This window comes from Equus asinus, chromosome 21 (genome assembly GCF_041296235.1).
Source record: "Equus asinus isolate D_3611 breed Donkey chromosome 21, EquAss-T2T_v2, whole genome shotgun sequence".
Taxonomy (NCBI): Eukaryota; Metazoa; Chordata; class Mammalia; order Perissodactyla; family Equidae; genus Equus; species Equus asinus.
The window spans coordinates 87366050-87378517 of record NC_091810.1 but is presented as its reverse complement, the minus strand read 5'-3'; the positions used below and the strand labels follow the sequence as shown (position 1 = coordinate 87378517).

Here is a 12468-nt window from a genome sequence, read left to right as displayed (position 1 = left end):
AAAAATTAGACATAGGAAATGCTGCTAATAGTATGGGCATTATTGTAAAGAATAAAAAGCATTGCTTCCCTCCACATATCACTACAACACAGGTGGGAGATAGGTATATCATTAAGGCCAATTTTAATGCAGCTATGAAGAAAACAAGGACTTACCTTGTTATTTTCTACATTATCTCCCTCTTTCAATTTAATAGGATCAATTTCACAGGATTTCGAGGATTCACATATCTGGAAAATATGTTAATTTTTCATTTAATGTTCTTTTCTAAATAATTTGGCAAAATAAAAATAACTATTATTTTTCTGATAATACAGTTAATTATAAAAATTAAAACTGCAACAAAGTTTAAAAGCCCCATCCAGAGATAATGAATACTCCCAAAGAACTATATCAAAAAATATTTCTCATATATTTAAAACTCTAGCTAAAACAGAAATCCCATAACAAAGAAACAATTATGTTGATTAGACTAAAATGTGCCCTTTGAGTAAAAATCCACTGATAGAAAAGTAAATCATTTATTTTATTTCACAAGTGTTCAGCCTTATTTTTTCAGTAATACATGAACAGATATGTCATTCCCATCCATAGATCACCTGATGAAAGAGATGTTACCATAAGGCCACACAAACTATTATCATCAGAGACATATTCTGTACCTCATCTAAAATAGGTTTTAATGTTACTTTCAGGTAGTGCCCTCCCACTATTTTCATCATCTCATCCAGACATCGGGTAGCCAAGGAGTTTCCTCTAAAAATTGTGTTTGCATCTCTGAAAAACAAATAGAAATAAAGTGAAATCAAGTGTAGTGAACAGAGGCTGTGAAATCAATAATATGAGATACTTGACTTTGGTCATAAATACAATTTTAGTAATTTTTACCATCCATTCAAAAAGTTGCAGCCATTAGGATTTTCAAACTTAACAAAACTACTTACCGAAAATATAAGAAAATAAGTTAAAAAAAATTGTAAACCATATTTATGAACTAAAAAAGTGTAGGGAGTGTGAGTGTGTGTGTGTGTGTGTGTGTATAAAACAGTGTTGGACTATAACAAGAACAAAAGTCTTCTGACTGCTTTTTATAATGTCACACATGCATATAAGGGTGACAGATAATGGAAGAGGAAAAAATAACCTTTTATTTGTGACATTTAAATCATTACAATAAGAAAAAAAGATTTAGTAATAGGAAATTTTGCTGCTGGGTAAAAAAAAATCCCTTCATTACTTGTTTACTATTGGTGGATACTGTTTGCTAACTTAACTGCCTTTTATTACTTGCTAAGCAGTTCTTTTCAGACTATCCTACAGAAAGGCTGATCAATACAAAAGAACCAAAATTACAAAAACAAATTGGTAAACTGAGTTCCATTGTCCACAATGCATAAGTAACATTTAATATAACTCTTACTGTGTATCCTTCAAGTCCAACTCAGCCACCGCAGTGGCAAAAGGAACAAGTCTGTCATGGTGCAGCAGCAGTCGTACAAGGGGCAAAACAGCATCATTCTTATCTCGACATATTTCACCCAGAATGTAAGCAGCTGAGGCAGATATCGGCTAGAATAGAGAAAGGTAGACAACAAGCATAAAATCAAGGAAACATGACCAAATGTTCAATCACTAGCCTGTACAAGTAATTCAAATATCTTCATTAATGATAACCATTGTATAGAATAGTATTTGATTTTCTAAATTTTTATCAGAGATGAAATTTGGAGCACATACTGAAATCACAGTACTGTGGTTCAGATAAATTAAGTATACATATATATATTTAACTGTTTTTATAAAACTTTATACTCTGAAATCTTTTCCTTATCATTTACAGAATTATTTTAGCCTTTTTATATTAAATCATACACTTAAGACTTTTAAAGTACCTGAACATCTGGTGATTTTAGCAGCAAAGTTTTCAAAGGACCATAATACTCTGAAGGAAGCACATAGTCTTCTGTATAACATATATTTAATCGAAGAGACCCCAGGTCATCAGTTTTAGATGACTTGTTTCCATTGTCTCTTGGTTGTAGCAAGTACCTAAAGCAAAAGCACAATCAATTCCATGTGATGGTAATGAACATCCAAGCCGATGAGGTAAACAAACAGCTAAACTATAACAAAACTAAACCCAAAAAGTCAATGATGTTTAAGGTTAGGACACTTCATAAGTAGCAGGCTATTAATCTTCAGAGGCTTAATATTGGTGGTATACTGAACTAGAAAGCTATAAATAGATTTTTATCTGGGAAACAAAAAGTATAGATAATACAAAAATTAAGATCTCAAAGAGGGTGAATAAGAGTTTGGCTTGCAGATTTAGAAAAAACTAAAAAGTAAAATAAGATTCAACGTATTATCAAAAATAACTTTTTACCAACTAAATTTAAGACACATTTAGTTGAAATAGATAAGACATACTATAAGAAGGCATAAGTGATCTTGTTTTAAAGTAAATCCTATATGTAAAACTTTGAACTTATGTTTTAAAAAGTTAGTGATTAAAGGTTTATAAATAGATTTTTATATTAGTAAAAGAGTAACAGTGTAACTATACTGAAAATGTCTTTATTTGCAAGAATCAGATTTACATGAATTTTTTCAAGTAAGTAAAAGGCCAATGTATCTGTTATATATATATTTTTATATATTTTTATATATATATTATATATATATATATATAATATATATAAAAGACAGCTTTAAATAGCCAAGGAAAGAAATGTTAAGAAATCTTTGTAGGGCCAGAATCATAAATCTAATAGTTATTTTGTAATACTGTTTATCATGGAAATTTAGAAACACATACAGAAGTAAAGAGAGCAGTATACTGAACATTCATGTATCCGTCACCCAGCTTCAATAATTATCAACTCAAGGCTATTCTTGTTTCAGCCACACCTCCACTCACTCCTCCCACCTTACTCCTGCATTACTTTAAAGCAATTTCAAGATGTCTTACAATTTCATCTATAAATATTTCAGTATATACAACTATAACTGTATACATATATAAAACTTGAAAAAAATCATCATTATCCAGTCAGTATTCAAATTCTCCCAAACTTATCATAAACAGTTTTCTACAGTTTGTTCAAATCCAACATCCATAGATTGTAACTGGTTGATAGCTTAAAGTTCTTTTAATCTACAGATTCCCTCTACTCCCTAGGAAATCCCATAGAATTTCCCACATTTGGGATTGCGTTAACTCTCTCTCTGTCTCCATGATGTCATTTAACATATGTGTTCCTTTGCCCTCTCTATATTTCCTGTAGTATACTGGTAGTTAGATGCAGAGGCTTGGTTAGATCCAGATTTGATATTTTGGCAAGAACATTTCATTGGTAGTCTTGTGTACTTACACCAAAAAGCACTCATGTCTGATTGTTTCTCTTTCATGATACTAGGAGTCACTGATGATTACTGCCTAGAGTTATTAATCTTCACAGGTTACAAAGTGATAATATTATAACTCTATCTCCTCCTTCACTTATTAGTTGGAATGCTTTTTATAAAGTATAGTTTTGATATTTATCACCTATGGTCTCCTCTAACAGACTAGCTTGTTTAAAAATAGAATGGAGGAGGGTTTAATAAAGTATTTATCAGCTTTGAGAAAGATATGACTAAAGACATAAAAAAGAACTAGAGAATTAACCAAGCAAAATTTAAAAGATGAGGGGATGGTAATAACACAACAGGGAGAAGAAATTATACAGAAATTATATCACTCTGAAAAAGAGGAATTCATATCTTTCAACCTTCAGAATTTTCACTCTCTGATTTGAGAAATAATGATTTAAAGATTTGCCTAAGGAAATATTTGCAAATAAGCCTATTAACAAAGGTGAAGTAGCTTTAAGGGAAGTAGTTTTAAGGGAAGTGTAGCTGGCTGATCATCAAGCATCCTGACAAGGGCATCTCTTTGGTTAATTTCCCAAAATCTGGTGTATGTCCTGTAGTCTTGCAAATTCAGATACCTAGTTTTATCGGCACATCTAAAGGTGAACTTGATTTGCAATGACTGAGCAAAGACTGATATTTTTAAATAGAAGGCCAATTACTCAATTTATTAAAAGAAACACAACAGTCAAGTGGCAAAGACACCTGCACTTCTTGGAATCGATACGTTTTATTATGGAAATGTTCATTCACAAAAGTAGGGAGAAGAATGATATTAATAACGAACACCCTCACTATGCCCTGATGCACTTAACCCTTGGCTTCAACAATAATCACCATTTCCCAGAATGTTTCATCTGTATCCCTCACTTCAACTAATACATTTTTTTTACCTGTTAATACAATTTTTAAAATTTGTTTGATTAATACGTTTTTAACCTGTTGGTAAGCTACTTGGAAAGCCAAATGATCAGACGGTGCTGTGGTGAGTACAGAGACACAACACAAAGACTTGAGTAGTCTTAAGAATCTCTCAGCTAAGACAACGGTTCTGCCAAGGAAACAGAAATGCTTCTAGAGCAGAATCCTCTCCCACCTTGATTGTGCTTGAATAGGCAGTACAAACCCAGGGTGTCTCTTTGGGATCCTTTTTTATCATTCTAATATTCTCCTTCTATTTTAACTAGTGTTTTCCATATATGGTAGAATAAAATTACTCATATTACAGTTCCAATCTGGTTCTGCCTCCCTGAGACTACACCGATCCATCTCAAACAGTGCCCCCATACTCTAAAAGCCACACTTTTCAAGCTTGTCTCTGGTTTCTTTGGAAGGGTAAGAAATCCCTATGGACAAAATATCTCAACTGTGTCTACTTGAAAAAAAAACAAAATTTCAAAATATGTTATTGTCCTACCCATTCCTTGAAAAGACCATGTTTTGAGTGAGTAGGGACCATTTTTTATTTTTAATAAAATTTTATAAGCAAGAGCATTTGAATCTTTGCCGACAGCTTAAAACAGAGAATATTTTTGAGTTTTAAACATATTCAAAAATATTTACACCAAAGAACAAATTTATCGTAGTACATTGGTTAAAAGCACAAACTTTGGAGTCAGAGAGTCTAGTCCAAATCCCAGCTGTGTGACCTTGGGCAAAGTGCTTAATCTCTCTGTGCTTGTTTCCTTATCTGTTAAATAAAGGGTAGTAATAGTATCTAACTGATTTATTCTTTACAACAACTCTAAGGAGGTTATATAAGTAAAGCATTTAGAAGAGTGCCTGGTACACAATAAACATCATGTAAATTTATATACATATAACTGTTACCACTTAAGTATATAAATAACTATAGATAATGCAGTTAGTTATTTACATAACTACATAAATGTGATTGTTATTTTAAAACACTGTTACAAAAGGCTCAATTTAAACCACCTGAATGATCCCTTGTGAATTAAACAATCTTGTAGGAATTAGAATTGGATCCCTTGTGAACTGTATTCTTGTATGAATTAGAGCTAAAGAGAAAAACCTCAAGATTTGTTAAATAAGGATGTCTGGCATGCCTAAGGTCTAGGGATGCAAAAGAAAAAAAATCTCAAATATATTTTCCTCAGTTTTTGAATGAAGTGTTTGAGTTTGAAAGAATATGAAACAAGAAATATAGAGAAATTATTACTGAAAGTGGCATTCAGTTGCTCTACATCTATTTTTTTCATTCGCAATTAGAGAGGCAAAAAAGCAATCCTTATGCTCTCAACAGTCAGTAGTTTTGACAGCCCCTTAATAGAAAAAAAAAATCATCATTTGAAAGTTTTTAACCACAAGGTCCATATGATTGAAATTGGGGTAGGCAGGTAAAAACTACAATGATTTGCTCGTACTGCTACATAAGCTGGAAAATAACTGTTCAGGGGCAGCTCTACTGCTGGTTCCATAAAGATAACCATCATCAATGGATTTTTAATAAAGAAAGGAGATTAAAGATAGATGCCAAAATTAACAAACTAGAAAACCAACTCATCTGAAGTAAAATATGAATCTGGTTGTAAAACTGTACAAAGTGCTTATGTTGGAAAAAACCCCAACCGTTTGTTTCATTTACTATTTGAACCTTACTTTCAAAATTAAAAATTTCAACATGAAAAGATGTTCATATCTATTTTCTTTTCTTAGTGTCTATTTTTACATTCTGGATCATTTGGGGGAAATTGTTGTACCAATTTGTATAATCATACAAAGGTTTTGTACACATGAAGTTCTCTGACACTGAGATAACTCATGAAATGAGACTGAACTAGATTATCTCTAAGGTTCTCTTTATCTATAACATTCCAATCAATGGAATACAGGTGCAAAAAAAGGGATGCAGAAATTCTATATGTATTGCTGTGGCATAATGGTGATGACAGCAGCAATAACTGTAATGGTGACAGCATGGGTTATACCCATGATCACAGCACCTGTGGCTTACTCTTCCACCCTCTAACGAGTTTGGGAGGCAGGTGCTATCTGTATTATCCCCATTTTATACCCAAAGAAAGCAAGGGCAAACAGGTGGAGTAACTTGTCCTAGGTCACACAGGTAGTTAGTGACAGAGATGGGATTTGAACCAAAGCAGTCTGGTTCTAGAGTTTATGCTCTTAACCAATCAAGAGTCAACAAATATTTACTGAAGTTCTACTGAATTGCTAAGTGAAAAAACCAAGGTGCAGAGCAGGATACAGTACGTGCCCATTTGTGTAAAGAAGGGGAAAGAAGAATATATATGTATTTGTCTGGATATACATAAAATATTTCCAGAGATTCAAAACAGTAGCTGCCTCAGAAGAGGGAAACTGATTAGCTGGGGAACAGCAGCAGGAGATCAATTTTTACCTTGTGAACTTTGAACCATAAGAGTGTATGACCTATTCAAAGAACCAAATAAAATTCTATTATCTACATAGGTTAAAGTTAAAACTACCTAATGTCAACATTAACAAGTTAATCCTAGCATTTGACAGACGTTTCAGAATAAAGAACACGCATCATTACTAAGGAACTGAACAGCTGAGAAAGAAGTGGGTAAATGACTGAATCATGTTATAATCTGAGAATAAAATTAAATTGGAATCAGCAAAAATCAGTTTTCAGGACGACTATAATAGACAAATACTAAGTGGGCCTTATGTGCAAAGGAAAGCAAACTGAAGCTTTTCAAGCAGTCGGATTACATTACTCATAATTATCCTCTTTCCTAACATCAAGATTAGAAAGAATACGCTTGAAATCCTGAAGGTAAATACAGCTTTTCTTGCTTTATTTTGCTATATTTGTTTCCACGCAGTTACCATCAATCCCACCAGGGGACACTACAGCTCTACAATTGACAAAGAAGGCTAAGAGTTTAATTTCTGACTTAAAAGGAAATGGCACTCACATTTTTATACTTCCTTACATCTATGGAGGTATAAATGAATTAGATGTTTCTATTTCATGCTGTATAAATTTTAGCACTTATACTTTTGGCCAGTTACTCTAAAATCTTTTAAAATACTATTCGTATAAAAGAAATCCATAGGAATAAAATTAATTTCTGTTTGTTACTGTTCTTACATCCTGCCAAGGCAGCTGGACAAAGTTTTGCCAAATTTGGAGGGCCTGTCTGGAGACAAGTCTTACTTAAAATATAAACTACGTGGCACATTCCAAGTTCACTCTGAGGGGCCCTGGGAGGCATACCAACTCACTTTTTATTCTGTACTGAGCAGCATGGCATATAATTTTAAAGACTTGACAAACTGAGTTCAGAAATTTTCATTTTAAAATGTACGCTACTTTATGGAAGGTGGAAGATGTGTAGGGGTGCAGCGGGGGAGTGTGACAAGCCTCGAATGTTCATCAACTTTTCAGTGACTAAGTTAAAATTTTCCCCCCACTGTGGATGCGCTTTAGAAATTATAAAAAATGCCACTATAAAGACCAATAGATCTTAGATCTGCATTAGTAAGAGGTAAAAATAAAATAAAAATTTTGAGAGTCTCAAAATCAGTCTATAACGGATAACCTCTCAAGAACAACAGAGTCCAAAATGAAGAATGTCTGCCAGCCAATCAGGAAAGGCAGGCTCTTTTAAGTCAAAAGAGATTGGTGCCCACAGGAAGAAACATCTGAACACTCAGTTTCAACTCCTCTTCCAGGCAATGGAAACTGAGGTCTAAAAAGTGGGACTCAGGGTTGGCCCCGTGGCCGAGTGGTTAAGTTCGCACGCTCCGCTGCAGGCAGCCCAGTGTTTCGTTGGTTCGAATCCTGGGCGCGGACATGGCACTGCTCGTCAGACCATGCTGAGGCAGCGTCCCACATGCCACAACTAGAAGGACCCACAACGAAGAATATACAACTATGTACCGGGGGGCTTTGGGGAGAAAAAGGAAAAAAATAAAAAAATCTAAAAAAAAAAAAAAAAAAAAAGTGGGACTCAGGGGGCCGGCCCCGTGGCCAAGTGGTTAAGTTCGTGCGCTCCACTTCAGCGGCCCAGGGTTTCGCTGGTTCGGATCCTGGGCATGGACATGGCATCGCTCATCAGGCCACGGTGAGGCAGCATCCCACATGCCACAACTAGAAGGACTCACAACGAAAATACACAACTATGTACTGGGGGGATTCGGGGAGAAAAAGCAGAAAAAAAAAAAAAGACTGGCAACAGTTGTTAGCTCAGGTGTCAATCTTTAAAAATAAATAAATAAATAAAATGAAAAATTAAAAAAATTAAAAAGTGAGACTTAAAAGGCACATGAGAAAGGTCTGTCCTTTTATACTCAGTTGGAACCCAAGTCTAGCATGAGGGCTGCTGGGCAACCTGTTGGACGGGGTAGGATACACATGCTTGTAGGTGCTGGAGACAGAAAAATGGTAGTTTCACATTGACTTTGCTAAGGAACCTAACATCAATTTAACGTCTGAACATTAAATTTAATACAATTCCAGTTTAATGTCACTATTAGAGTCATGAAAAGGTAAAATAATACTGTAACCATTATTGAGCCACCAAAAGTTCCTGAAAAGTGTATTAACTGAATCAGCTCAAAAACATCTAGACCCTAGACATTTAGAAAATAACATCAGGGCCATCCTTCCACAGAACATTTCAATGGGGCATGGTGAAAGAAAATCACTGGTTAGATCCCATAAACAGGTGATTCCCTCCAATAAACCCTTTGCTTTCAAACATTCAAGGTTCCCATGACCATTAATAAAGCTTCTGAACTGCAGACATTGATTTGCGACCAAGCATCTTTCACACGGGTAACTCTTATGCAATGTTTTATGTTTTTTATTTTCTCCTTAGAATTATGATTTAGTTTTTGAACAGAAAAATTTCCTAGACAATTCAGTTCCTTAATCTCAGTACCAGAGGTCAAGTCATAAAACTATCAATGTACTTATATTTCTGCAACAATAAATTAATGACCAAATCAATTAATGTTTACGACTTTTGGCTTATTCCATTACAAATTTAAAATATGCTTATAGTAAGCATACTTTTATATATACAAATGTGCATATTTATCTGCATATACAGTCTATCAAAAGGGAGGACCTACTATAGAGTTCACTAGAATTTTTGTCTTCTTACCAGGCTTGATGAGAAGAATCATTTCTTAACACATTCACAGGAACCTTAATCTCACCTAAGAAAACATCTTGGACCAGGTTTCCATTGTTCCACAAGTCGATCCTGAAAATTTTAAACTGGTTTTATTTTTTGCAAACTATGTTTAAGAGAATGCACGTCACCAAACAGCTTCAAATTACTTTGATTTATATTATAGCATTAATTTTACATGCTTAAAAGTGAGATGTTAGCATTGTATATACCTCACTATCTAAACAAAGAAAGCAAAATACTGCAGTAGCTTTTATCTGTAAGCATAGAAAGTAACTATTTTAAATATCTAAAAGAAAGTACTTAAGTTTCTTAGTTTCAAAATGTAAGCTTTATAACTGTAGCAATAAGGACTACAGAAGTTACTTTGTTGAATTTGAGAAAAGAAACCAACACAAGACTAGTGTTTCTTTCTCAATTAGAACCAGTTAAGTAAGATAGGTGATTTAGAAAAAATATATTACCTGATCATTCCAAACATGTGATTAATACACCCTTTAGATGAACACACTGTTAACACCACACCTATTCATGCATTTATAAAACTTTCCCCTCCCAAACAGCATAGATATTTACGACCTAGGAAACAGCAAACTTCAAACACACACACCTGTTGAATTATCTTACAAGACTTCTTACCTCACTGAAATTTCTGTTAGACAGCAGATATGTTAAGAAGAATAAAAAAATTATTTCTAAATTGGCTAATATATAATTATTTCTCTACATATTCTTTGCATCTATTATGATTCAGAAATTTAAGGAGTAATTAAATTTGGGAAAAATTAAAAATATAAAATAGGTGAAAATTAGGTCATCGTTGTTTATAAAATAAATACACCTTGACTATTTCTGCAAAGAAATCAGATTTTGGGGAAAAGATAATTTGGATTTAAATTAGATGCATGCTCCTCTAAGTTTCATCAACCAACTTGCAAAAGAGAATTCTATTAAGCTTGGTTCACTTTTTTCAGTTAAATTTAGGACTTCTTTTGGCACAGAAAAAAGCAATTCTGTAAAACCCCAAGACACGTACCTAATTTCTAGCTTTTCAATGTCCTCCTCTTCTACCTGGAACTGTGACTTTCTGGTGTAACTACTGGATCTGGTTACCTGTAAACAAAATATATTAGTAAAAGAAAAAAATTTTTTAATATCTTTTTCCTACGTGAACCTAAAAAGTTATCATCCCTAAAATGTTCAATTGTGTTTATTATAAACAGGAAAATGCCTAGGGAATGTTTTACACAAAGCTATACAAAAATAGCTATGGAAGTAAGAATAAGGTGGTGTAGAAACATCAAAATGCCCTTCCTTATCAACTCAGTACATAGCCACATTAGCTTCTCTGGCTCATATGTAATCTGTTGGTGACTCAAAGAGTAAAGAGTTCTATTTCAGTGAAGCTGCACATGCTAAGAACTGTTGGAAGACTTTCCCACATTTCTCAAGATACCAATGCCACTCTGCCACTTCCTTCTCACATTTTTACTGAAAATATCAAGGCCATTGGCAGGAACTTCCTCAATTACCATCAACCTGAACGTGTCCATTCCCACTAAGGCCCTTCTACCTGATGAGTTTCTCCTCCTCCTCTGAACAAGAGGATGAGATGACCCTCCTCTTTTCTAAGACTACTCCACCCACACACAGTACGCAGGAAGTATGCAGTAAGTGTTTGCTCTATTTTAATTACAGCTTTCTTTACAAGCTTGTTCACCTCACTCAAGTTTAAGAAAAATTCTCCCCTTAAATTATGGTCTTCCTATCTCTTTCCTCTCACAGACAAATATCTCAAAACTGTAATCCATACTCACAGCCTCCACTTCCTCACCACCCACGCACTACAGTAACTCTTTATAATCTGGCTTCCTCACAGATCACCCTCCTAAAACCCCTTTCTTAATCACCAAGTCTGATGACGAATTCTTAGTTCTCACCTTCCTTGACCCGTCTATCTGAACGAGTTATCATACAATTATACCTCCTTTTCCAGAGATCCTCTTTTCTTTGAATTTACCCAGGCATTATCCTGGCAACCTTCTGCTCTCTTTGCTTCTTCCTCTGGTACCTCTTCTTCCTCAGAACCTAAAAATGTGGGTTTTCTCCAAGGCTCTCTTTTATTTTGCTCTAAGAGTTGCACAGTGCTGCACAGTTTACAAAGTGCTTTCACATCCATTATCTCCTTTGTTCATCAGAATGCTGCTCTGAGCAGGCAGGGCTAGATTTATTATCCTTGCTTCGAAAATGAGGAAGCTGAAGTACAGAAATTAAGAGACATCTCAAAGCTGAATACCTAGTAACTGGCAGAACTAAGCTTCTTCATTTTTCTCCCTTATTGTACACCTGGACTTTCCTGACTCTCGGTAAGCGGATCTTGAGTCTTTACCTACAACCACCATCATCTTAAGTTTCAGTAACGAACTGTCTATTGGAGGATTTTACACATCAGACCTTAAGCTCATTATGCCCCAAACTGAATCACTTAAGTTTTTCTTCTTCTTAACTTTTCTATTTTTCCAGATTTAAAACCATGAGGACAACACTTAACTCCTCCTTTGTCTTTTCTTCAATAACCAATTCGTCATCTTGCCCTTTGCAGTTTCTTTCTCACCGGGCCCTTCCTCTCTATTTCCATGACTCTCTTGGATCAGACATCCCTCCATTTTTTTATTAACACCTAAACTACAAAGTCTCTCTTGATCTCTGTTTTCTCTCTTAGCCATCTGCCCCACAGATCATGGTTAATTCTTCCCAAAAAACTGCGTCATGACTCTCACCACTTTCAGGCCCAGTAACATTCAATGGTTAATATTTAAGCACCTCAGCCAGGAATTCAAGGCCTTCCATCAGTTTGTCCTCTTTCATCTTTCTAAGCTTAGTTCTCATTATTCCCTTACAC

At 34.5% G+C, this 12468-nt stretch overlaps 1 protein-coding gene across 2 annotated transcripts in view; it reads right to left on the bottom strand.

Annotated features, from left to right (window-relative positions):
- The window catches only part of RASA2 (RAS p21 protein activator 2), a 108888-nt gene that overhangs the window by 29685 nt on the left and 66735 nt on the right, over nt 1-12468 (bottom strand). For both annotated transcript variants that reach the window (XM_044754388.2, XM_044754389.2), the window contains exons 8-13: nt 10603-10679; nt 9537-9638; nt 1893-2049; nt 1421-1569; nt 663-777; nt 156-230 (exon numbers count right to left, since the gene is read on the bottom strand). In XM_044754388.2, the coding sequence (XP_044610323.1) occupies nt 156-230; nt 663-777; nt 1421-1569; nt 1893-2049; nt 9537-9638; nt 10603-10679 (675 nt within the window). The remainder of the gene's footprint in view (nt 1-155; nt 231-662; nt 778-1420; nt 1570-1892; nt 2050-9536; nt 9639-10602; nt 10680-12468) is intronic.